Source organism: Oryza brachyantha, chromosome 6 (genome assembly GCF_000231095.2).
Source record: "Oryza brachyantha chromosome 6, ObraRS2, whole genome shotgun sequence".
Lineage (NCBI taxonomy): Eukaryota > Viridiplantae > Streptophyta > Magnoliopsida > Poales > Poaceae > Oryza > Oryza brachyantha.
In genome coordinates this window covers 20949118-20974766 of record NC_023168.2, presented here as the reverse complement: position 1 = coordinate 20974766, position 25649 = coordinate 20949118, and the positions used below count along the sequence as shown (strand labels likewise).

Below are 25649 nucleotides of genomic sequence, written 5' to 3'. Positions count from 1 at the left end.
AAAATCTAAAGATTTTCAAAGAGCGTGCCTACTTATAATCTCGCTAAATAACTGTGCTTTACTACGGAGAAATATGAATTATATATGTTAGTATTGTTTGGAACTTGTATTTTGGAGATGAAAAATAGAACCAACCTATATAACTATTTTAAAATATTTTATATACATGAATAAGTAGTTGTAGTTGGTAAGACAATATAATATAGTTGTTGATGGATGACAGATTCAGCACCATTACCTTCTTTTAAAGTAGATTACACAAAATTTTATGTTTATATCACCGTACATTTACAAAAATTATTGAAAATATATTTATTTTTCAATGAGCAGATCGAGGAAGAAGAAGCCGCCATGGTCAGGATCGAGCTCGAGCTTGAGAGCCGCTGCCACGAGGTTCTCTGGAGCACCATCAAAATGCCCCTACCTTGTTATCAAAATGCCACGAGGTTTTCGAATAAACAATTTACAAATAATAAAACATACTACTGCAGTTAGTTGGCTGTTAGCTCTAGTTGCCCACGTTCATGTTCCAGGACTAAATAAGTACACTGAATTGGTTCATCAGCCTCCCTTCACTCTTGCTAATTCCCTTGTTTGTTGTACAGTTCGTTTGTGTCGTCATGAAGCTGCAACATATTAGCCAGAATCAACACCCGCTGATAAATGATATGTAAACTGAAAGGAGAAGAGTATAAGGTAAGCATACATACCTGGGGGCAAGAAAAGTACAGCATATTGTGGCAACCCAACTACAAGGAAGTCAGATCATAGCTGAGTAGGTCATGACTCAAGCCCTCAACAACACGGTAGAACACCTTTGAGTTCTTAAAACACATGGCTAACGTGCCTCTGAGGTGGTTCATCCAGCGGTATCTGGAAGGGAGTTCCATATGATTTTAAATTGTAGAAACTTGCCAAATATAAAGAAAGCGCTAGCAAGCCAATGCCTGTCCAAACATGTAGGATGTGTAGACATATCTTTCTACTAATCATAATCATGCACATGCCACATTCATAATCTATACCCAGTTTGTGTATGATGTCAAGTTGTGAACTACTAAAGGAACATGCATACAACACTAAGGAGGTACAGAAATAACTATATGTATGTACGGATGTACCATACCAGGAATAGAAGTTGTATACTTGTATGAGCAAACATTTTTAACAAACAGAACTACAAAAATGCCTAAGAAGAAAGTATTCCACACCTCCCCAATTGCCCATTTTTCCTTCAGCCAGATACTATCATCTTGATTTTCATTTTTGATGTTCCTGCCAAATATAAACAAAGAAAATTAAACAGGAAGCAAAGATAACTTAACACAGGAAATGCATTCTACACGTATAATTATCATGGAACTTACTCAGCAGATGCCTCATCCATCACACTAGTAGGAGCCATCATCCCACTAAGCAACTCCTGCGATTGCCTGTCAATGTCTCTGTGCTGGGCAGAGGAAGCAGAAGACTGCTGATAGCCTGCAGAGGACTTTGGAAAATTGTTGCTCGAGCTTTGAAAAGTCCCAAACGGTTGCCTCAAACCCTGGTTTCCAAATGCGCCTGAAAAGTTTTAGAAGTTAAATAGCAACCCAATACAATATTTAATAATTCCCAGAAGAAGAGATGGAATCATGGAACAAATGCCTATAAACATAGGTGCAAGAGAAAATGATCAGATGTATTTGAATAGATTTTTAAAATGATTAGTACAGAGTACCTACTACCAAGCAGAACTTTTGAAAACTTTTTTTTTGGATTAGGTGCAAATGAATTCCTCAATTGAATAATATAAAATAATATTACTAGGTGCAACTCTATATGCCATCTTCTATGTAACAGTACAAATATCTGGTAAAGGAATCTTTCGGCAACATACTCGAAACTCCAAATTTCATTTGAGAACTGCCAAAAGTAGGGGCAGCATGTGGTGCAGAGCTTGATTGGCCAAAAGGACTACTGGCTGGTACTCCTGGTGTGGTGATTCTGCATGAGAGGCAGTCATTTAACACAGATCAGAACCAAATGACAAAGAAAATTAATCAACCATATGCAAAGCATTATAACTGTGATCACCTAACTGCTACTTTTTGATTAAATTGTCTTTCTACAATAGATTAGCACCACAATCACGGAGTATTTTCCAAAAGGATTAGTAGGAAGTACCCTGACCCAGGCCCAAGATTAGTTGCTGCTCCAATTTGACTGAAACTACTGAACACAGGTGGTCCATTGGTTTGAGAAGCCCCAAATGATGAGTTGTTGTTCACTCCAGGGAAGGAACCCATAGTAGGAAAGTTTGGAGTTTGCGATGGGTGTGCGCTGTTGAGCAGATTAGTAAATTCCATTAACTTTGCATTCTGCAGATTTCTTTCTCCCTCAACCTGAAAGAATATAACCAATGAATACAAGTTTGTTTTTTCATGAATTCCAGAGGAACAAATAAAATTTACAGAGGTCAGAATATGCAAGCAAAGCTAAGTCAATTAGTGTTATTTCTGCTAAAATCCACATAGAGAACTCCAATGAAGTTGGGAGTGCTGGAAACTAGAGAGCTTACTATTGATTGCAGAGAATGTCCTTGCTTTCCTTCTTCATAGGCTTTAGCTCTTAGTTCCTCAAAGCTAATGTCTCCCTTAATATCACAGGGGCCGCTGATGTAAAGAAAAGTGCATGATTAAGTGCACGAACATCGGGCATGGCATAGAGTAACTTTTGAAGGTTTGAAGCATAGGACAGGAATTATTTACCTTCTGAGATGAGCATAACAAGTAAGCTTCCAAATAGGTGCCTCGTTCTTAAAATCTTCAGAAATTTGTTGTCTGCAGGACTGAAGATCTTCACAGGATCTGGAAAACAACAATGTTGGTGATTCGCCCATACCCAAAATTAATCAGGTCGGATCAAAAGTAAAACATACTGCATATGAACTCACGTGTGGGCAGCCTGCGCCTGCGGTGGCTGTGCCGCCTCTGCTTGCTTCGTCGGGGCTGAGGGATCCCTTACCCACTTATTCTGAAAAGGCTGGTTCAACAATTCATTGGTCATACGCAACGTCCCTATACATGGAAAAACTGTGCGATTGAAGATCTCATTGTTCTGATTAGAGCAGATATCAAACCTTGGCAGGGCCAGGAGCATTTCGTGACTGCGCATTGGCACCTTGCACCCCAAAACCAAAAGGGTTGGGCTTCTGCTGCTGCTGCTGCTGTTGTTGGAACTGTGAGCCGAACGACGGCTGCTGCTGCCTGCTTCCGGTGCCAAATCCGAACGGGTTGGGTCTCGCCTGTTGCTGCTGGTGAGGGGAGGCATGCAAGTACCTGCACTGGGCTCCGTACTTGCAACTGCACGCAACATTCACAAACAAACATTGCAAATCATAAACACGAATTCGCGCACGAGGTCCACCGGAGCAACCGGAATCAACATCTGGGTAACCAATCAATGGCGCGGCTCTCACGGAGGAGAGACGAGAGAGAGAGAGAGAGAGAGAGAGAGGAGGGGACCCAGGTACCTGCCGCGCTGGAAGTTCCGGCATATCTCCTGCCGCCGGCTCATGGCCGGAAAGCGGGAGGCGATTCGATTCTACGGCTCCGCTCTAGGGTTTAGCCACTCCGAACTGCCCCGTGCCCGCCAAGGCACCGCCGTCCTTCCACCGCCGCCGGATTACCTTGGACGCGCCACTACACGGCCGCAGCTGGGTTGCCCTTGACGCCGGATGTCCCGCTCTCCGAGACGATGCGGCCGCCGGCGCCGGGAGGAGTAGGCGAGGAGAGAGAAGCGGGACTCCAGGTAGACCTTCCCTTCCTCTCCAGTGTGCCAAGCGGGCCTCTACTGGCACGGATCAGCCCACGGTTCGGTTGCGTCGGGCCGGCCCGTATGCTCGGCCCACGGCGCTCACCGACCCAAACGCCCAGCGGCGAAACGCGCCACGCACCGGCACCACACACGCGGGATTGCGTTCGCGCGCGCTCCTGCCTCGTCGGAGTCGGAGACGACGACGATGAGCGGCGGCGGCTCCGCCCGTGCGCCGGCCGTGGTGGCGCTGGCGCTGGCGGCCATCCTGTCGACGCCGCCGCCGCAGCCGGAGACCTTCTCCAACATCCCTCCCACGCTGTCCGGTAAGATCGATCTCCGCACGCAGCTGAATTCAGTCCACACGCGGCGTGGTGTGCCTTTGACGAGAACGGCGGTGGCCGGCGGTGCGTTGGTTTGGTCAGGCGGCGACGGGAAGCAGCAGGTGAGGATCAAGCGGCCCAAGTCGGCGAAGGCGCTGCAGTGCACCTCCAAGTGCGTCGCCACCTGCATCCGCGGCGGCGAGGGCCCCCTCAACGTCAGGAGGTACCACTCGCCGTCGCTTCTGATCGATTTTTTTTTCGCTCATCTAACTGCTCTTTGCCAACATTTTCGAGAGACTAGCCTATCATGCTAAACATATAAGATGAATTAAAAATAGTCCTAATGTTTTATATTGTAAAAGTTTCAAACTTTAATTAGATTCATCCATTGATCAATGCATATAATTTATGTGTAGAAACATTAGCATCGATAATTAATATTTTTATATTACGAAACAAAGAGTGTGTTCCAGGAGACTAGTTGTTTGACTCGGCCAGTCATGCACTGGCCAAACAAAGGCTAGCCCAAGTTTGATCAGTCCAGCTAGCTAGCCATCATTCAAATTCACTCACGTGCCATTAGCATGCGCCAAAAGATAATGAACTATGAAAAGTATGATTTAGTTGGTTTCCTGTAGTGTATTGGTTAAGCAATTTTCTTGGCTAGCTAGCTAGCTATAAGATCATTTGGCTAACAAGACCTAGCTAGTTCTTTGGAGATGTTCTTTTTGCTGAATTACTCTGAAATTAACCTGCAGGCCTCTTGTAGTGTTCAAAGAACAGTTCCGCAGCCGGCAGTACTGGTACCTGTACCTCCTCGTTTCCAACTCTCCATTTCATGTGAACCCCACCCTGACAATGTGTTTCATGTGGAAACTAGCTTGGCAGAGTGCTCGGACGTCTGCAATCTCATCAAGGATGGAGAAGATGGACAATGAGAAGAGCTTTGGCTAGGAGAAAAACAGCAGGTACAGTTAAAGCTAGTATCCAGGCAACAATAACACTTCTACTACTACTACTAGTATGCTGCTCTAACATCCTGCTAGTCTACTACTGCAGCACTTCAAACCGAGGCAAGGCATGAATTCAAGAACACTTCATGACTGAGTTTTACACAACAAATTGTACACAAGAAACTGAACAGGCCCGGTAAGAGTGTCCCCTGAATTTGCGATGAGAAGAACGTAATATGAAACAGATTGTTTTGTTAAATTATTCCACAGAGAAGCACCATGTATTTGTTCTTTTACTTTACTTGATTATATACGGGAAACCAAATGTCATAGCTGGGAGATCCAACACACATAAGCTTATACATCTTGTCAAGTCCATGAGCAGTAGGTATACATCAGTGAATTCCTTTACTAACTTGATTGTTTATTTCCTACTACACATACAATGTACAACATTTTTCGCTGAGTTCAACAAGAAGTCGAGGCGAGGGAACCTATTAAGACATGCTGAAGATTTTTACATCTAACATCCAAAGATGTCAATCTTAATCCAGCGTTTATACCGATTCAAAATTTAACCAAACCTGCATTTCCAAGATTACTGGATGAGCACTTGCTGTTTCCTTTAAGAAATTAGTGTAATACAACGACTTGCTTGCTGTAATAGCTTGTTACAACTGTAACCAACAGGTTTGCACAGAAGTCTTGGTTACTGTTTTCTCATGTTAGGCTGTTAGACAAGCAAATATGTCAGTACAAGACATGTAAAACTGTAATCCAGTTCATTACGATTAAGCATTCGTAGTGAAAATAAAAATAGGTTAACAGGGTTGTGTACCTTTTGTGTTATCTGGATGAGGAAGCATATCAAGCAGTTAATTTAACGATCCCATATCTGGCAAAAAGAGGTAGCGAAATCGAGAATCAAATGGAATGATGCCAAAAGTGCGGGTGCCCAGGAGACTTTGCCGCCTTTGAGACACGCAGTGCTCGACAAAGGTAGCTTGCTGCTGAGGTAGAAAATGTGATATCCAGATAGGGAAGCTGTTGTCGTCAACAAAACCACGGGCAAAACAGTGCAACATTTTAGGGACCAGAAGTTTCCCCTTTCGACTCACTCCTACCGATGCTCTAATGAAATCACGCTCTGCATCTTGGAGTTCTTCCCTTACATTGCCTGCAGTATATATCTTCACCTGTAGTGATCATTAGTCCTTAGTTATCATTCAGCTCAGAAGATGAAATAATCAAAATGCATGCCATACAAGTTGATACCTATGAAGGAAGCATCAGATGCGTGAGGTGGCTTACCGCAGGAGAAGAATACAGTCCACAGCTGAGAGCAAACGTTAAGAGCGGCTCAGGTGTCCCAATGCAAAACCTTTTCTGCTCCTCAGACACCCTTATCTTCTGAAAGGCAAGAAGCAGAGCCTTACACAAAAGAAAGAACTATGATCAGTTTGCGTTGAAAGATAAAATGTACGAAACAGGTAGCTCTATCAGTTGTATGTCAGTCCACATACCATCTGTGGCCTATGATTTGGAGGCTTCATCTTCAGAATCACATACTCGATAAATGCAGCGCTGAATGAGTGCCCTCCAATTGTGTATGCAGCCTAAAATAAATCAAAGTTATTTTTTTTCAGACTTGGAATTAGTGGTATGTTCTTTACTTCAAGAACTGGATAATGGGAGAAAATAATTAGTTAAGAAGGTTTTCAAACAAACCTTTTGCATTAGTGAAAACAATTTTATGTCACTTCGTGGAACACCATAAGCAAGATAAGCCTATAGAAAAGATAAAACAAGCACCATCACTCATTGTAAAAATATATATAAACAACTAAATTGAGTACACAAAATACATACATGCATCATCAGTGCATTGTATAAATTGATCCAAAATGCCAGCCTCGCATCATCATTGAGGTGAGCTGGGTTTACTTCTGCCAATTGTTCAATTAACAATCTGCAGTTGGACAAGTGCCATTAGTATGGATGAGTGGATCAAAATGTCAAGGAGGAAAATAACCAAGAAAGCCATTAGTATGCTGTAATTGAACAGAAATAAAAGATAGCAGGTGGTGTTTCCTTGAGCTAAAAAAATGCAGAGCATTACTCTCGGTACACCGCTTGTGCGAATTGTAAATTGCAGCTGTAAGAAGGATGTTCATATAAGTTACCTGAATTTCCTAAGTGATTCTGCAGCATACTCAAGCTGTTTCTTCCCAACTGACATCCATGAAACTTCAGCTGCCGCACCATAGCTCCCAATGTCAGCCCAACTAAGCTTCTCACGAGCTTTGTAGGGATCAAACACGGTCTCTGAAGCTAACAGATTATTGTTGTAGTTCAAATCCACCTGAGGACTCTGCACCCAAGAAGAGATGGAAGATGGTTCGGACAGCGACCAGAACGCCGAAATCGAATAGTTCCCACTAGGGGATGGACCAGACTGCTGCTTTTCCGCGGAGGGAGTCCTTGAGGCCTCCCTGCAAGAATCTGACAAGGAAATGAAGATGTTCTTCATGCAACGGACGATGTCCTCAGACAGCTGATTAGGATTGCCAAAGCATTTGGATGAAAGCTGCCTCTGTAGTTTCATAGCTGAGTCGTGCAGCACAGCATAGGGATAAACCTTCTCCCCTTTACTGCGCTTCTCGCTAGCAATGTCCTAGTAGCAAACACGACTTCACACAGTTTAAAATCAGGAGCATAGCTAGTGTACTCTTATGTGAATTTGCTGCACATCTCAATTATCAAAACAAATGCATGAAAAAACTTGGAAATTGGAGCTACGGATACTGTTTATGATGATTGACAGCAGACAGAGATTATTCAGCAATGTATATACTGAAGAGGAAAGGAGAAGGGGATCATACATCTGATTCGGATTTGGCGGAGTGGCAGGAGCACGGCGGCGGCGGCGGCGGCGACGCTTGCTTGAGGCGGTACTCGACGAGCCTCCTCTCGTTCCGCTCCTGGATGAGCTGAAAATGCAGGGACACCATCTCGTCCTCCAGCTTGGAGATGGTGCCTTCCAGGATGGAGATGTTGGAGAGCAGCTCCTGCGCCTGCAGCAAGCAGCGGATGCAGGAAGGTTGAGGACTCACGCACGCAGCAATCCGTCGAAGGGCACATGGCGGGTGCGGCGCAGTCATACGTTGGTGGGGAGGTAGGACATGTCGGCGAGGGTGAGGGCGGCGCGGTGGAGCGCATTCTCGAGGATGGAGTGCAGCGCCGTCTCCTCCTGCAGCGCCTTCTGCAGCTTCTTCACCTGCACCGGCGCACCATTCATCCATCCATCCATCCATCTCAGTCTCTGTGTCCTGCTCGATGGAACCAAAGGGAGGGAGGGAGGGAGGGAGCATGCACTACTCACGTCCTGCTCGAGCTGCGACCTACAGGAGGAGGAGGCGGAGGAGGAGAAGCCCCTCCTGGCCTTGGCCGCCAGCGACAACGGCGGCATGGCGCCGGGAGCGGGAGGCTCTCCCGCCCTCGGAGAAGACGAAGCAAGTGCAGTCGCGGCAGCGTGGGTAGAGAAGCGAGGAGGGGAGTTGTAAAAAGCTTCGTGAGCACTTCAAATTTTGAAAATGCTTGCGACTAGTGGGGGGGGGGGGGGGGGGGGGGAGGCGGCAGCCGAAGGAATTTTTTAATAGTCTCCGATAAATAGTACTGTCTCTCGTTCCATAATAATCTTATTTTTTATTTTTTTTATATTTGACCATTCGTTTTATTATTACTAGATGATAAAATATAAATAGTATTCTATATATTTTAAGTTTTTTATAAATTTTTCAAATAAAACGAATAATTAAACATTGGACATGAAAAAACAAAAAATAAAATTATTATATAACGAAGATAGGCGGAGGGGGTGGCCAAACAAAACCAAACCCGCGACTCGAGAAGGGGGGCGCGACGCGACGAGCAAAGCTAAAAACCTGGGAACACACGCAGTAGTAGCAGTGTAGTAGCGGTGCGCGACGAGGAGAGGAGAACGAACGGGACAGGTTTGGGTTGGGGTTGGGAGGCATGGCGCCGCGAACCGCGCGCCGATGCCGATGCCGTGGCCACGCCATGACCGCTCCAATCCAAGCAAAACGAGAGCGAGCTAAGGCTAGAGCGGCTGCCCGAGGCGGACTCCCTTGTCCGGCTCGCTTGTTGCGTTGCGTTGCTGCTACTGCTTGTTGGGCTACGCTTTCCGCTTTTATTTTTGACGGTTTTGTTTATGGTTGGTTACCATGGCAACTTGTTCCTGCACGCGGCCCCACGGCGGGCGAGACGGAGCCCAAGGATCGGATCAGACCACCCACTGTCACGGATCAAACTCTACCAGCATTTAGCCTGGTTTAAACTTTTAACCCCCAGGCAAAAGAGTAGTTAAACACATTCTCTTAGCGCTAATTTGTACAGTAGATTAAATATTATCTTCATGCTGTTGTTTTTATCATATTTGTTTCTCTCGTCTATGTATACATAGACATTTAACTTTTTGTCACTTTATAATAAATTTATCACTGAACTCACATGTCATAGACTTATAATAACTCATATGTCATAGACGGAGTGGTAACAAATATGTTTTGACCACTTGTAAGAGTGACAAAAGGTTAAATTTCCCGTGTATATATGAGCATATTAGAATCTTGTACGAGAGCCGACTCTTTTTTTCGCTCTTTTTTATAGACAGCTTGTAGTTAGCTTAATTGCTTGTATTATAATTGTTCTTATGCTAATACTAGGTTTAAGTAGGAGGAGAACTAGTGCAAAGGCTCTGACATGCTCCTGTGTCGAGGGTCCAGCCCCAAGCCCCCAAGAACTTTCATTCACTCCATTCCTGTGAATTCAATGGCGCCACAGGGGCGGTGACCTTGCGACAGAGACTGTGGTGGCCGGCAGAGCCACACTGGCAGACACAGAATTTTTAGGAGGCGCTTAGATTTAGATTGAGAAAATTTTTAGGAAAAGTGTCATGTCAAATATTTGACTGGATATTAGAAGAGGTTTTTGATACGAATGAAAAAACGAATTTCACGGCTAGCCTGGAAACCGCAAGACGAATCTTTTGAGCCTAATTAACCTGTCATTAGCACAGGTTGGTTACTGTAGCACTTATGACTAATCGTGGACTAATTAGGCTCAAAAGATTCGTCTTAAGATTTCTTCTGTAACTGTTCAATTAGTTTTTTGGTTCATTTATATTTAATGCTTTATTTAGGTGTTAAAAATTCAATGTGATATTTAAAAAAAAAGAATTTTGAGAACTAAACAAGGCCTTAGTCAGAGTGATGAGTGAACACTTTCCTCTGATCACTTCTTTCTGGTGGTCAATGGAAATGGAATGCAGATACCATGCTCTGTCCGGGTACCATTGCTGCCAAGTGCCAAAAGGTCGCATAGGGGAGAGAGAGACAGGACAGGGGAAGCATGGAAAGAACTGAAAAAAAAAGGAAAAAGAGAACTCCAGCTGAAACACACCCTATCCTGTTGGCCTGGTAAAGTTACGTAGTTGTACTCCATTTATAAAAACTACACGGTGTAATTTGTTTTATTAAGGTAATAGTTTAACAACAAAATACTCCATTAATATATTGATTATGTGATATAAAAATGTAATAGCAAAAAAGAACGATCGAATATCATAAAAAAATATACCCTAATATAATAAACTATTATCCTAATGAAAGTAAAAAAAAAAAAGAAAGGGATGGTAATTCAACGCAAGTACTGTCAGGTAACCACGATATGTTCACTTGTCGTTTTCCATTTTGTCACATATAGGCGATTAAGGTTCAAACTAATCCGGGGGTAATTCAACTAAGAAACAGTACAACACTAGAACTAGGACATGCTTTGATCAGAGCCTGAACTCTAAAATGGTATAAGCATAATGCCAGAAAGACCAAAAAGGGGCTGAAAGCACTGCTCCAGCCTCCAGATCATGAACTGTATCACTTGTAATAGCAAGTGGCGCGCGCTGATGTGATCCAATCACCCAGTCGACTAGCGAGCCTACCATTCTGAGCACCGGAAGCACCTCGTACGCATGGCTCAGAATGGGCGAGACGAAGGTTGTAATGGATGTACTCCATCTTTCGGAACTTCTCTTGCTCAGGATACGGCCTCTTCACAAGATGCAGCTGCTCAGATATGCTCCAGTCGATGTTGTATCTGGAAGCGCCGAAGCATGTTTGGCTTAAGATCCTGATTGCAAAGGTTTTCAGCTCAGGGGTGCTAGTCCCATGTGCCGACCACCAACGAACTGCAATTTAAGTAAAAGATGGTAAGAATGTGTTTATTTAAGATGAACAAAGCAACAGCTTAAGCAAGTCAAAAAGTTCAGTCTGTCGCAGCTTGCCTATCAGAGTACATGGAAAGTGTTCTCATTAGTGAAAAACGGGATGGGACCTGTTCGAGAGGTCATGGGAGTAAAGAGAAACTAGAAAGATAACTTCATATTAATGCCTAAAGTAAAACGAAAGACAAACCAATTGTTCTAAAGGTAAACTTATATCAACAAGAAAAGGGGAGAGTAGAAAAGGTGCAAAACAGTCTGATTATTTGGATCAAATGGGATATCAAAGCATTTTGTTTAAATTTACTATCATATATGTTCTGTACATCATTCAGACGGAGAATAGAACCTGATTTACTGTGTTCAGAAATCAGAAGTATACTACCCCTAAATAACTAGACACGATAATCCCTGTGCCATTTTCACATAATAAATATGCCCTTTTCAGATTTTTCATGATAAAATTAGCGCATCTTAGTTAATCGATGCACATACCAGATAGATGGAGAAACTTGTGACATTGTTACAGTTTGCTGCGTCCAAACACTGGACATGAGCTCGTAATAACATGTGAATGAGGGGACATTTTAAATAAGAATGGGCTCTACTTTACCTTGCGGTATTTCCATTATTTGCTGAATTTCTGTGTCTGAATCAAAAGGTGCTGATTTACTTTGATATATCTCCATTTGTGCAGCCACTTTCCTAGGATCATAGTGATTTTTGGCCAGTCGACTTACACAGGCTGTGGTCCCGCTTTTGATTTCAGTATCACAACTGAATCGCTCTGTGTAAAAGATCCTTGGATTCAGAATATAACCAGCAGCGTGAACTGGGGTATGCAAGTAATGATCCCATATGTTGTCAACCATAGGCCAATAATCACCATGTTTATCTCGAAGATTGCACTTTATGTCTTCTTTTGCACAATCCATGGCATCATACAAGATACCTATTGGGCAACTATCAGCTTCCAGCTTGTACAACACAGTGACAAGTGGATCTGTAAGCTTCAAAATATCAGCAGCAGAACACCAAAATGCATCATCAGTCTTCACTATTTCATAGACATGTCTGAATGTACTTCTAGAAGCCCAATCAGAGGAAGCCCATTCAGGTGAGCTAAACAGTTCCACCAAATTTATTCTCTCGGAAACTAGCTCCCTTAATGTGATGAACATTGCCACAAATTTTAAATTACAATTGCTCAGAATCTCGCCACCCTGAATATATTTTCCTTTCAGCTCCATTGGCACTGCATGACTATAAATAAACCTGGTAATATCCCTTGCCTTGATTAGGACCTTACTGACATCATCAAGTGCTGCTATGTTCTCAAGCAGAAGATTGATGCAATGGTCAGCACATAGTGTGAAGAAGAATGAGTGGCCAAATCTCTTTAGCACTGCATGCTCTGCAGCTTGCATATGTGGTGACGCATCATTTGTGATAATCTGAGCAATGTTGAGGACACCAACCTCTTCAACCACATGAAGAAGCATAAGTGATAGCTCATCCACGTCATCAATGATTTCAGAGACATCCATTGATTTGAGGAATAGCATGCCTTTGCTGCAATGCACCAAAACACTTATGAAGCTCTTACCACATCGACTCTCCCAGCTATCCAAAATTACACTGCAACCACTCATTTCCCATTGTTTCCTGAGATCCCCTGCACGATATTGAATTTCTTTTAGTTGATCCTCCATAATTGATTCATAAGTAGGCATTGAAACCTGAGCCCAGGCAAGCACATCAACCATGTCCTTGAAAGATGGCAAGTGGAGAATACCAGGGTCAAGTCCAGCTTCAAAGATGAGCTTGCCTATTGACTTTCCTGCCTGAGAATTCAAGTAACTATTGTTTGACTCCATTGATGATACTGAATCTTGCATCTGTGGTGAAGAATTCTCCATAGAGAAACTCAATGGATTAATTCTCTGTCCTGAAGATATTTCCAATTGCTTATTCGTCACAGAAGGATTTTGATATGGAGGCATAGCTAATTCTATTGTCTGGCCTCCCTGCTGAAATGAACTTGCGTTGCAACAAACATAATTGGCATTTAATTGTGCAGTTGTGCTGGGCTGCAACAAATTATTTGTGCAGTGAACAAAGCAACGGTGCCCATTAACAGAGTTCACTCGATCTATACTGGATGCAATTGGCTGCAACGTTGGTTGGCAGGCTTGAGCAGATGGGAGGGATGGATTTCTTACTGTAGGAAGCTCAGAAGATTTAAGTTTTCCTATTCTTCGGGCTATCCAATCTTTCCTGCGGTCCTCAAGCAAAGTCCTTATGTTTTGCCTGACACTTTCAGGTACTTGGTCACAAGGAGAAACATTTCCCCTGATGCCAGCTAAGTGGTGCTCCAGGCGGTTGTATGATGTAACCACCTTCCCACAGTAATTACAGCTCACCTTCTGAGTTTCCTTATCAATGGTTTTGCCATGGTTTTCCTTTTCATTTTTCTTTGCCTGAGTATCTTTGGTAGCACAAGCCTGAAGAAGAGTTATAAAAGCATATTATATCATCTGCCTTCTCACCAATATGATGGCAAATGATGCACTACTAGGATCATACAATTTACCATGTAAAAACACATGACAAACAACAGTTTCTGAAGAACATTAGATCCAGTCCACCCAAAAACATTTTAAGAAAATTGCAAAAGTTTTGTGAGCCATCATACATGTCAAGTTCAATCATAGCGCTATTTGGTAGAGCAGAGTGTTCAATTGTTTATACAACTTGCCTCAAAGAACACAAAAGGATATGACCATATGATCTATATTGTGGCACATATTTATTAAAAGATGAAGGGTATGATACTGCCCATACATTACAAATATTTTGTCACCAGGGGAATAAATCGTTGGGCATCAACACAATGAATTAGTAATACTTTAACAGTAACCATGACAGGTCAGTTCCAAGAACTTTCTATTTTCATCATGCTGCCTCCCGTAAGCATTGAAATAGATCGATACACGGGCAAACATGGCAATACAAGCTATCGGCGAACACGGAAACTACATTCGGCAGCAAAAGTTAGTTCCAAAAAAATATCTATAAAAGCTAATCTCTACCGTAATAATACCTCAGAGACACAAATGGGCACACCGAAATCACCTTTTGCAGTGAAGCAGATTCCCGCAAAAGTATAAAAGATGTGCTATTGTGTGCCCATCCTAACAGCCGCATATGGTCAAACCAAAATCACCTCTTGGCAGTGAATCAAATTCCCGCAAAAGTATATAACCCATCCAAAGTTTTTAAGAGCCCTATTATTTTCCCCTATTCCTGGAAATGCTCGTTTGCTAAAATTCTCCAGATTCAAATGGATAGCCTAGCCGTGTGATCCCTTACCCTAATCGACTCAAAATCTTACCGAGAATCCGGAACCCAACATTATACTTCAAACTAAATCTTCCATCAAAACCTAAAAAAGGAAGGGAGTGCTTCTTATCCACGCCCCCAATCGATTTCTCCCATAGCATAGATAGATACGCTTCTACCTCCTACTCCTACATACAGCCATAGATCACAAGCTCACAACCCCGTCTCTCCCGCCAGAACCCATTCCAAAATCCCACCATCCGCGAGAGAGAACTTTTTTACCATCGCCTCGTCTTCTCCCATGCGCGAACGAAGCAGAGGGGGCAAAAACAGCTGGCCGCCCCACCGCAGCTCCCCCTGCCTCCCTCGGGCCGCCGGCGACGACCCCGACCTCCCCGCGACGCCGCCGTCCACTCGCTCCTAGCGGCGCTAGGGCTCGAGCAATTCGCTCCTCGCGGGTGGGGAGAAGAGAAATGGGGGGGGGGGGGGGGGAGGAGAAATTCCACTGCTTCTGCGGCGAGGCCTTTTTGTAGCAGCGGATGATCGAAGCGGGTTTTGGCGTTTTGCCGTTTCAGGTAGCTCCAGTTCGAGGGGCATTTCGGTAAATATATTATAAAAAGACCAGCGGAGATGACTGCGGCGACCGCGTTGACCGCGACTTTGATCTCGTTGACCATTCCTCACACTCTCTCCACTGATGCAACGCCGCCACAGAATCTTGAGGTTAGCAAGATAATCAGTTCGATTTAAGCCCATGTTTTGATCCAAACTATATATACAGTGGTGGCTAGAATTCTCAAGAAGATTGCTGCCTCCTCCTCCTCCTCCTTCTTCTCTCTCTACACGAGCTATGAACGCTGGGGCTCGTCGTCGCCGTCGTCGGCATGAACCCTAGCTCTTTTCTTGCTGCCCACTGGCGGCGACCTGCGTTCCGTGCCTGCGTCCGGTTGATGAGGTGCAGCGGTGGCGCCTGCTTCGGATTCAGCCTCCTTCTGTTTTGGTGGTGGTTCAGGCGATTCGGGTTGTGGTTTGCTGCTGCTGCTGCTGCTGGTGGTGGTGGTGGCCTTGTGCTGCTCTTCCAGTATTCTCTGCAGGTATCTTGCATGCTCCTCGATTCGCAGCTGCAGCTGCCTTTGCACCTGGTGATTAAAAGAGTGTAAATTGTACCGAGTTGGGATTATTTGTGAGCTGCACGCTTTGCTGACTACTTTTATGGAGTAAATTTCAGACAACTGCAACTGTTAAGTGAAAAAAATCTCACTTTGATGCAACTTTAGCTATGAATAATTAATGATTTTATCAGAGAGCTGCAGCTAAGTGATAGTTTTGACCAACATATTTGTAGTTTTGTGATATTTTTATGGACTATTTTTATATTTTGTTACTACATAATGCATAATGATTTCACTGAATATTTTTTGCAGCGCATTTGATGTTGACCAACTCCACTACTGTGATGACAGATGAACAACGCTACCAATACTTCAAACATCAGACGGATTACATGCCCTGCAATCTAGAGTTTCTGATACGACGCACCTCTAACTGTTCATGAAGCTGCTTCTGAACCTCCATTTGCAGTCGTAGAGCTTCTGCAACTTGTAAATTCCTAAAGAAGAGAATGGAATTTTAGTTTTGAGTTCTAAGATCACAGAATTTATGTTTCTGATTTCTGGTGTGAACAATTAGGACGCTTACTTCTTTTTGGCTGAGTCATTTCCACTGCTACCTGACTGAGCTTTCTTGTCCTCTGATGAGGCCTTCTTGTCTGCATATATGCATGCATCAACAATTCAGTAGTACCATTTAGAATGACAAGACGAATCTATAAAAATATTAGCTACTTATCAATTATTTTCTCAATTACCTTCCTTGGTCTCTGGAAGATATTTTGCGAGACGATACTTCTGCACAAGGACAAACAAACTGTAAGGAAAAAAATAAAAACATAAATAATGCTTGATTTTTCCAGGAAAAAGTGTAAAAAATATATAGAGATACCTGCAAATGACTCTTTACATGGTAGATGGTCAGGCCTTCTACTTTCATAAGTTTCAGGACACCCTTAGGAGTTGCTTCTGTATAAGATATTAAAATAAACCATTTAGACATAAACTTCAGAATGATTCCTTTTAAGGTACTGAAAATTGTAAGGCATTTAATAAATTGTAATGGCCACCATACTTTCAGGTCCTTCTAGCTTGTTCACAGCCTTTACAAAACGTTCATGGAGCTCCAGTGTCCACCTCAACCGTGCCTTGTTAGTCGTTGCAGATCCCGAAGATTTCCGAGGTGAGCTAAGCTGGACTTTCACCGGAGATCCTACATTATGTACACTCTGGTTGGAGCAAGATGATACTGGAAGTGATGACAGTTGTGGTGGTGTGCCATATATGTCCTGAAAAACATGAGGTAAACAGAAGAATTATTGTGTAAGAAGCTCAGTAGAATACTCAAATTAGAGCCAAAAAATGTTTCAGTAAGGGAATGAGTGAACTCACATCTAACCGGGGACTCTCCTCATTGTCAGTGATGGCAATTCCTAGCTGCTCAGACAAGAACTGGAACTCCATCTGCTCAGCAAAAGCCATGGCATTGTTTTCTCCATGGAAGCTGCCATCAGAAGCATCTCCTCCAGAGAGATTAAGGAAGTCTTTCAGATCATCTGACTGTTCAAGTTCATCATGACCGCTGCCAATATCACCATCGCCGCTAAGGAGCAGGGAGGAGCTGGATGAATACCCTGCTGAAACCTGCTGCTCATACTTAGGAGGGTGAGGCAGGAAAGGTAGAGTGCCCAATTTCCGGCATGGCTCCGATTCCATCGATGACGATGAAAACAAGCTTGTGCAGAAGGTTGAGGAATTTGAGTACACTGGTTCTGAAACATTGGGATGCGACACGTGAGACATCGGGCTTTCAGGTTCAGATTCAGAGCTTCGTTTCTGAAATGGCAGGATATTTGGTAAGCTTGATGATCTGATCAGCTCAATCTTGATGTTTGAAGACTGACTGCTGGATGACAAATTGTCATTCGTCGACCCTTGATGATCCGGTTTGACATCGAACAATTTGTGAGCAGAATGTTGTGTCGATGGACAAGTATCCATTACTTTGTCTGGAGCAGTAATCTGCTTCAATGCAACAACACTCTGGGAGCTCATACTGGTTCAGTTGATTGATTGATTGATAACTTGATCATCCACTTGTCAGTACATCACAATGGATGCTTGTCACAAGACTGCTGTGAGACAAATTTCAATACTCAGCAAAACATATTTAAAATCTAAATGCTAAATATTTCTCAGATAGCTGTATCGCCTTTTGATGTGATTGACTGAGTGCAATAAAGCTTCCATTATCTAAAAAATAAAAAATATATGCTCATACACAAGAAGATTGATTATGATAAAAATAATCATTTGTTTGAGTAACTAGCAATTTACACAAGAGTATCTGCGACCCTGAGTATGTGATTTATTACATTGAAATATTTAGATCTGAGTTTTTTTTTTGCCGGAATGACCGAAGGAGGTCTGAGTTATAAACAATTTATATGTTCTAACAGTACAGCAATTATTGTTAACATAAATACTCAGAAAAATCAGTTCCCTATAAAAAGCATGGAAAAGATTGCATATATTTGCTCACTAGTAAAAGGAAAACGAATTCATAAGAAAAAGGTTCCCTCTCAAAAAACTAAAAGTTGCACATATCATTACTGATCAGTTGACTACAGTACAGTAATTTTCTAACTGTCTTTCTGAGTAACATAATTTTCACAAAAAAGGATTTTTAGAGAAAAAAAAAGGAAAAGGGGGACACGAGATTCTCATATCCGACACTCTTTTTTGAGAAATTTCCCGTGTGCAGGGAGAGTGCATGCCATCTTGTCTGTCCCAGTGAAGCATGCACAGCATATACACAAACTCTGACCAGGTGCCCAGATTCACATTCACAACATCAGAAATTCAGATGCTGGGGAAAAACTACTCCAATTCTTCTAACACTCCCAGAAAATCACACATGGCTTCAACACATATCTCTTATCCAGTACAACCAATCGAAGGAATTCCAATCATCCAATGGATGCATGGGAAACGAAAAGGGTAGAGGTGAACAAGAATCTAAAATGGGAGAGGAGCAAATGAGCTCTGTTTCCCTACCAGATTCATCAGAAAGCATCAGTTGAATCTCGCAAGAACGACACCAAGAACAGGGAACTCCGAAGCGACATAGCAACGGCATGCAGATGAAAAGGAGGGATCTTTGAAGCCTCAGCCTCTCACCTGAAACCCCAAAGAAGATAGGAGGTAGGCTTGCAGGAGATTCAGAATCTGAAAGCTGCCAATCCTCTCACTCCACTCTCTTCTCCTGACCAACACCAAATCTCTCCCCCTCTCTCTCTCTCTCAGCCTCTTAGGGAGGCCTAAGTCCTAGTATATCTCTTGCTGAAACTGCAAATCATTGGTGACCTGTGACTCTACTACTCCTTTCCATGGTGTGACTGCTAGTACTAAGGTTGGTTGGCTGGCTGTTTTGGCTTGGCTTTTGAAGAAGTTAATAATGTCTACCATTTTTCCTGTAGCATTTTGTTTTTCATTTTGTGATTGTACCTTAAGTTTGTCCATGCTTGCTTTCCCTGTCATCACATTATTTTACTCAATTTAACCATGTTTGGGAAGCAAAGGGGAGAGGTCAGTTCCTCCAAAAATGTCCACCAACCATTTCTAGCAATATTTTGGGGGTCTAACCAGGACATTTCTGGCTGTGGTTAGTGCTAGTGTGCATCAATGATTTGATGCTATTATACTCCTTATTTTATATATAAAGCAAATTCACCCTGTTGCTATCTAGGAAAGATGTTTGGCTACTTGTCAACATTGTTATATTGCCAAACCATGTACCAGAAAACAGGAGCAGTACACACAGAGTTGTTTAGATTTGGCTTAGATCATGATGAGTCTATTGCTGGTACATGGAACAACATACAACCTGGTTTTATCGGCTTATCGACTATTTCCAAAATTTGCATTTTTAGACTTACCTTTAGAGTTGGTTTTGGTTTTTTTTTTTCTCATCAAAGTAAAACGTTGACAACATGGATAAACAATTTTACTCAATTATTTTTTTGGCTACTTTGTTTATTTTGCTACAACTTATTGGCCGTATCTCAAACAATGGAATAGATTGCTTTGTTATATCTATTTAAAAAGATGGTTGCTTTTATATTTCAGAAAGAAAAGTGTAGAAACTAATAATCAGTAGAAAATCATATAGTGAAATGCCTTAGTGAACAAATTCAGAGGAAAACATTTTTGGCCTTTGGTACAGGTACTTATCACCTGTCGCTATATAGACAAGGATAGGAAGAGAATTAATTTGCCTGATGCAATGCATGATTTGTTAAGAGTGTACTTATTAAGAGAAGGCTAAGAAAAGTCACTACCTTCATTCCGAGTGTCTAGAAATCATTACATAATCCAGGAAAACAGTGCCGATTGATCGTTGTATAGAAAATCCAATCATGTATTATGGCAATAGAAGCCAGATTTATCTATCAAACACATCTACTTCAAATCTCCCCATGCAATTGCACAGGGCATTTGACTAGTTTGAATTATATTACATCCAAACTGAAGCCCATAATTTGAGGAACAGTAAAAAACATTACACCTATACATGAGAGTAGAAATATGGACCAACCGCTCTATTTTTTTGTTTTTTTCTTACATTTATAAGCCAATTTTAAATTTTTCAACCTTAAATTTAGAGTATATGTTAGGGTTTTTTCATCATAGTTTATTTTTCGACCTTAGCTCTTAGATCGCTAAGAATATAGATATAAAAATTTTATTCATAAATTATTTTTTATTTGTAAATACGCCGTCAGGCTAAAAAGCCAAACAATCACCCCCTTCTTCAAATGAGCATTATTGAACTAGTTCTGAAAGTAATTGATGTGTCTTGACTCTTACAAAAAGTATTGGGCTAGCTGCAATAATCAAATGGGAGATGGAATCCCAGCAACCTCTGATGTAATGGAGAGGCCGACAAGCATGCAAAGACATGGCCATTGAGGAATCAGGTTTCATTAGTATATATGATCAATAATTACCTGGGAAGAATCATCCTTAGCAACTACTTAAAAGATTATAGTGATAGGTGCATCCACAAATTAGTGGTGGGGCTGGGCTGTCATCCAATTGATCATGAATTGTCACAAGAGGATGGTGGATACTTGTTTAGTTTAGATGATGTCAGCAAGATTTTTGGATTCAATTAGTGCTTAACCAACCACTTGGGGGAAAACAATAGGATTAGGGCAAATGGATAAGATGGACCAGATTGTTTCATGATCAATATTCAACACTATTAGTTGTTAGGTTTGTGTAGGTCTAGGATGACCTATTGTGAGGTGATATAAAAGCAAAAGAAGCCAGGGTACATGAAGTCATTGTGTCTATATGAGGAAAAAAAATCCAATATGAACCAATGAAATCATTGTCCCAAAGTACTACATCCGATCTTTTTATTTAATATCGTTGACTTTTGAATCTAAGTTGGATCATTCATCTTATCCAAAATTTTTATTTACTTATTAATCGTTTTTATGGTTTATTTTATCATGAAACACTTTAATTGAGCATGATTTATAATTTTACATATTTGTATAAAAAATTAAATAAACAAATAGTCAGACATAGATAAAAAAATGGCAGTGTTAAATAAAAAACAGAGAAGGTATAAGGATTTCTTGAGTTTTGGGGGATTCAAGAAGTATATGAAATTAAATAAGAAATAATTATGATTGGTTAACATAAAAATTATGTGAAAGATTAAACAAGGATGTTTTAATTGTTTGTAATGAGGAAACAGGTGGTGAATATCGTGGGACAAATTTTCAATGAAGGATGTATTTTGGGACGGAAAGAATAATTTATATCCACCAAAAATAAGATAAACATATTAATCTCTTAATTTACACATAATTTCTCTTAAGGGCATAAATTTCATTATACCCTAATACATTTGAATGATTTGTGACATTATTAGCTAATTATAGTATTTTGTCAACTGGATGTGCATAAGAACTTCCTTAACTCAGGCCTAGTTCTGTAGGAGTGAGGGTGGGTTAGTTATCTGACGTAGAAAAATTAGTAATAGATTAGTATATGATTAATTAATTATTAAAAAATATAAAATAGATTAATATGATTTTTTAAAACAACTTTCCTATAGAAACTTTTCGTAAAAAAATACGTCGTTTAGCAATTCGGAAAGCGTGCGCGTGAAAAAAGAGAGAGATAAGATAACTAGTGGGGCTGCCGAACGCTGCCTCAGTCAGATAGCTTCCTTCACACACTCTTGTCCCACCATTCCATTTTTATTGGATTTTTTCCCCACCATTAATCCACTTGCATGGAGGAAAAAAAATATGAGAGCAAAGGCACATTTCCTTAGTAGTACTTATTTAGTGGCAGGGCATCTTTCGACCTCGGCCTAGGATTGGTAGATGCAGATCCAATAAAGGACAAGATTAGTTTATCTGGCTATAAATTTACGTTGTTGCCCTTCTCCATTAACAAAAGACTACGTTTTTCCTTTAAATAATGCACTTTGATAAGCTAGATATATTTTTGTTTTCTAAATTCTCCAATGGGGCTAGCAGTGACTATTGCTGAGAACTTGAAATTGATACTTACATGTCATGATTATTTGATTTTTTTCTTCTTTTTTCTCAATAAGTTTCTCTTTTTTTTCTAAATATAATCAGCCCTGTCTCGCAAAAGAAATTACAATAACTCAACACAATAGATGTTGTATATGGTTACGTAAAGAACACACGTCGAACGAAATATTTATGATAATTTGCACACATAAAAAAACATTAAAAACATATACTACATACAGGGTTCACGTGCCAATTGATTTTGATGAAACTGCTAAATGTGAAACCAGACGATTTAGCTAGTTTTCATCCAAATTCATAGGTTTTCATCGATTTCTGCTTGGTTTTGGGCAAACCGGCACAGACCAGTTTTCACCTCGAAAACGGTAAGATTAAACCCCTTACTACATATACTGCTCCACAATAAATAAATTGACACATTAATTTTGTAATAGTTTTCTTTAATGATGCCTATTAAAAACAAACGGATATTACGAGCCTTGGCCTGTTTTGTGTGTGTATGTTATATATATGAAAATTAGGTGAGGTGAATGCATCCATATCTATCTATGTCAGCAGTCAATTTTCCTCCGTGGCTCTCAACGTCGTGCCTTTTTGGAACCTGTTCCTACCTGGAATGTACGAATGGTTCCGAAATAAGATTATTTTTTATTTTTTATATAATATTTTGACTCTTCTATTATTTATTTTTTTATAATTAATACTTATATTCGAACTATATAATAAAACATGAATAATACTTTATGTGCGACTAATTTTTTTTAATTTTTTATATAAAATTTTTAAATAAGATGAATCATTAAAGCGTTGGACGCATAAATCGAAAAATAAAATTATTATGGGACGAAGATAGCATGTAGGATGTGATCATGTGATGAGAAAAATGGAATATGCGGCGGCATATCGAGTACGTCGTCAACCAACTTGCGTTCTTGGCGTAGCCATCGATCGAATCAAGAGATGTCACCGTACCTCCTGTCTATCTCAATATTGCCCATTTTTTTCCATTTTACTGCGTCTCGTCTTCGTGATTGCTAGCTGATGATGTAATCAAAGATATCATCAAACGAGGTGTTCTTAAAGTATAGCTACATTTACCATGAAATTATTTAGTACAGATGTGGAGTACAGTTTAATCAAGTGAGTCATGCATGGTACTTTCGCTGTATTATTTTGGTTACGAAGGATGAAAGATTATCTGATTTTGTTATAGTTATTTAATGGTGTAGATGTAAATTAACTACTACAGAATAAAAAAATCTACTTTAGAGATATATGATGATAAACCTTTTCATAATTTTTTTTAAAAAAATACATCGTTTAGCAATTCGGAAAGTGTGTACGTAAAATATCAAGAAATATATGAGAATAGTTCAGTAAAAGAACGCCAGCTTTGCGTACAAATTACCGTGGTGGGAGCTGACATGGTCATAAAACAGGTGCTAGTTGTGATCCAGAATAGAACAGATAAGAGCTAAGGCTAGAGCATCAAGGTAACCACAGATAATCAAGTCCCAACCAGAGGTGCATGAATGCGGAACCGGATCCTCTAGCTTAAAATTAGAGATCCGTGTCGCTGACATATAGACCCATACACGATGAGCTTACATGTTAGTCTCAGTGGCCCCCGGACTCTACGTCGGAGAAACCTCTTCCGCATGAATGCATGATTCATCACCCAAAATAAATAAACAAAAATTAAGGAGTAATCTTGACCGGTGGAGTGGCGCATGCAAAAGAGCATATGCGAGAGCATCTAAACAAGATGCATCGATCGATCAAGGCAGGCAGGTGTGTGGCTAGCAAAGCAGTGTAGTGTAGCTCGCAGGCCACCGTTTAGCTCAGCTCAGCTCAGCTGGTCCCCTCCCCTCCCGCTCGTGTCCACCGGGGAGCAGAGCAGACAAACTCGCGATCGAGCTCGCCGCAGCCATCCATTCCGTCTCGCCTGCACTGTCACTCGATCGTCACAGTCGCCGGTCGCTTTCTCCCAAAAGCTAGGTGCAGCGCAGCCGTCGATGCATGCATCTGATCTGGCCGCCGCGGAACGTACGTACGCCGGCCGGAAGAGACATGTCTCCGGCTCCGGCTAGCTAGACCATCGTCGGCCGGCGGCCGGCCTCGATCAGAGGCAGGGATCGAGGGAAGGTAGCGGTGTGATTCATTCGTCTCCATCACGAAAACTGACGGGAGCTAGGGACCACACCGCGCGAGCTAGAGCTAGCTGAAAGCAGCAACTATACCGTGCATTCTACCGATGGTATTATACTAATGGTAGAAAAAAATATTCTTTTACTTTGTTAATTACTAGCAGTATTTTTTTTAATAAAGATCATAATAAAAAGGACGATGTTACCTCTTAAAATTTCTATTATACCTAATATTATTGATAGTATAATTTAATTATAGTCGTCCGATAAAAATAGATCAGTGGTATGGATTTAGTTAAATGCACCGTAGTAGCCCCAAGCCATAAACGGAGAAGGGCTATTGGCCTTGCTCAAACGTTGCTCGCCCGCTCAGCCGCGTCCGGTCTCGGTCGAAAGCTACCCTCCATTCCAAATATAAGTGATTTTGGATTTATGATCTTTGGTATATTTATTTTGATCAATAATATTAATTTATATAAATATTTTAAATAAAAAATCCATACTTATATAAACGTGATCGATCTATTTGTTTTCCTATTATTAATAAACAAATATGAATAATACAACTATTCTTTTAATTTTATATGAATTGATACAAGTATATATAGAGTCTATGTCCCGTGAGAACAGAAACATGAAAGGATATGTTTTTGCACCATAAATTATCTATAATACGAGCAACTATACCTGCTAATACGATAAACAGGCACACAGCTAAAAGTGTTTATACGTAGAAACAAAGAGCATATAATGATATTCGCAACCAAAGGAGTCTTAATTACCTGGTGGGTCCCTTCTCTTTTGGAGATGGGCCCTCGGTCACGTGCGAGTGGAGCACGACGCCATGGACAGAGTCCCCACACAGTGCAACAGAATCGAACACAGCATTCCTCATCCGCCTCTGCTCAGCCGAGGGGGAGAAAGCGACGGGCCGGCCGCCGGGAGCCAACCGTTCCTTCCCGGGGCGCCATTGCTCAGCTCATCTCTGCCTCTCTACTCACCATGATGACATAGGACAATTAAATACTACCACGCCCCTGCCTGATCCATTTTTCTGAATTGTGACGTTCTTTTTTTTTCTTTCTGAATTGCTGTGTT

At 41.4% G+C, this 25649-nt stretch overlaps 5 protein-coding genes across 8 annotated transcripts; 1 reads left to right on the top strand and 4 right to left on the bottom strand.

Moving 5' to 3' along the window:
* Nucleotides 1–597: 597 nt before the first annotated feature.
* LOC102710991 (zinc finger CCCH domain-containing protein 46) lies at nucleotides 598–3768 on the bottom strand. Of its 2 annotated transcripts, none has more exons than XM_015838421.2 (11): nucleotides 3515–3768; nucleotides 3122–3344; nucleotides 2936–3024; nucleotides 2751–2849; nucleotides 2561–2654; nucleotides 2173–2384; nucleotides 1880–1986; nucleotides 1368–1563; nucleotides 1212–1275; nucleotides 711–873; nucleotides 598–626 (listed from the first exon to the last, which is right to left on the bottom strand). In XM_015838421.2, exons 1-10 carry the CDS (start codon nucleotides 3556–3558, stop codon nucleotides 826–828), a joined length of 1176 nt encoding a protein of 391 aa, XP_015693907.1. In that variant the 5' UTR covers nucleotides 3559–3768; the 3' UTR covers nucleotides 598–626; nucleotides 711–825. The 2 variants fall into 2 exon arrangements, with proteins under 2 accessions (XP_015693907.1, XP_006656457.1); XM_006656394.3 differs by having other exon boundaries at nucleotides 2167–2384; nucleotides 3515–3767.
* Nucleotides 3769–3949: 181 nt separating this feature from the next.
* On the top strand, nucleotides 3950–5267 carry LOC102708538. 2 transcript variants are annotated; one of them, XM_006657254.3, is made up of 5 exons: nucleotides 3950–4121; nucleotides 4221–4341; nucleotides 4877–4921; nucleotides 4999–5086; nucleotides 5178–5267. In XM_006657254.3, the coding sequence occupies exons 1-4, from the start codon at nucleotides 4004–4006 to the stop codon at nucleotides 5054–5056; spliced, it is 342 nt and encodes a 113-aa protein (XP_006657317.2). In that variant the 5' UTR covers nucleotides 3950–4003; the 3' UTR covers nucleotides 5057–5086; nucleotides 5178–5267. The 2 variants fall into 2 exon arrangements, with proteins under 2 accessions (XP_006657317.2, XP_015693824.2); XM_015838338.2 differs by having other exon boundaries at nucleotides 5165–5255.
* Nucleotides 5268–5468: 201 nt separating this feature from the next.
* LOC102710706 lies at nucleotides 5469–8540 on the bottom strand. The gene is made up of 10 exons (XM_006656393.2): nucleotides 8454–8540; nucleotides 8235–8348; nucleotides 7954–8145; nucleotides 7255–7745; nucleotides 6941–7040; nucleotides 6800–6859; nucleotides 6595–6687; nucleotides 6383–6502; nucleotides 5910–6267; nucleotides 5469–5801 (listed from the first exon to the last, which is right to left on the bottom strand). The coding sequence occupies exons 1-9, from the start codon at nucleotides 8538–8540 to the stop codon at nucleotides 5947–5949; spliced, it is 1578 nt and encodes a 525-aa protein (XP_006656456.1). The 3' UTR covers nucleotides 5469–5801; nucleotides 5910–5946.
* Nucleotides 8541–10788: 2248 nt separating this feature from the next.
* On the bottom strand, nucleotides 10789–15183 carry LOC102710414. The gene is made up of 3 exons (XM_006656392.2): nucleotides 14994–15183; nucleotides 11983–13873; nucleotides 10789–11336 (listed from the first exon to the last, which is right to left on the bottom strand). The coding sequence occupies exons 1-3, from the start codon at nucleotides 15012–15014 to the stop codon at nucleotides 11026–11028; spliced, it is 2223 nt and encodes a 740-aa protein (XP_006656455.1). The 5' UTR covers nucleotides 15015–15183; the 3' UTR covers nucleotides 10789–11025.
* Nucleotides 15184–15544: 361 nt separating this feature from the next.
* LOC102708259 (protein PHOSPHATE STARVATION RESPONSE 3) lies at nucleotides 15545–19248 on the bottom strand. Of its 2 annotated transcripts, none has more exons than XM_006657253.3 (8): nucleotides 19001–19248; nucleotides 17213–17955; nucleotides 16896–17109; nucleotides 16713–16789; nucleotides 16579–16618; nucleotides 16410–16479; nucleotides 16251–16320; nucleotides 15545–15850 (listed from the first exon to the last, which is right to left on the bottom strand). In XM_006657253.3, exons 2-8 carry the CDS (start codon nucleotides 17873–17875, stop codon nucleotides 15560–15562), a joined length of 1425 nt encoding a protein of 474 aa, XP_006657316.1. In that variant the 5' UTR covers nucleotides 17876–17955; nucleotides 19001–19248; the 3' UTR covers nucleotides 15545–15559. The 2 variants fall into 2 exon arrangements, with proteins under 2 accessions (XP_006657316.1, XP_015693783.1); XM_015838297.2 differs by having other exon boundaries at nucleotides 17213–17952.
* Between the last annotated feature and the right edge of the window lie 6401 nt (nucleotides 19249–25649).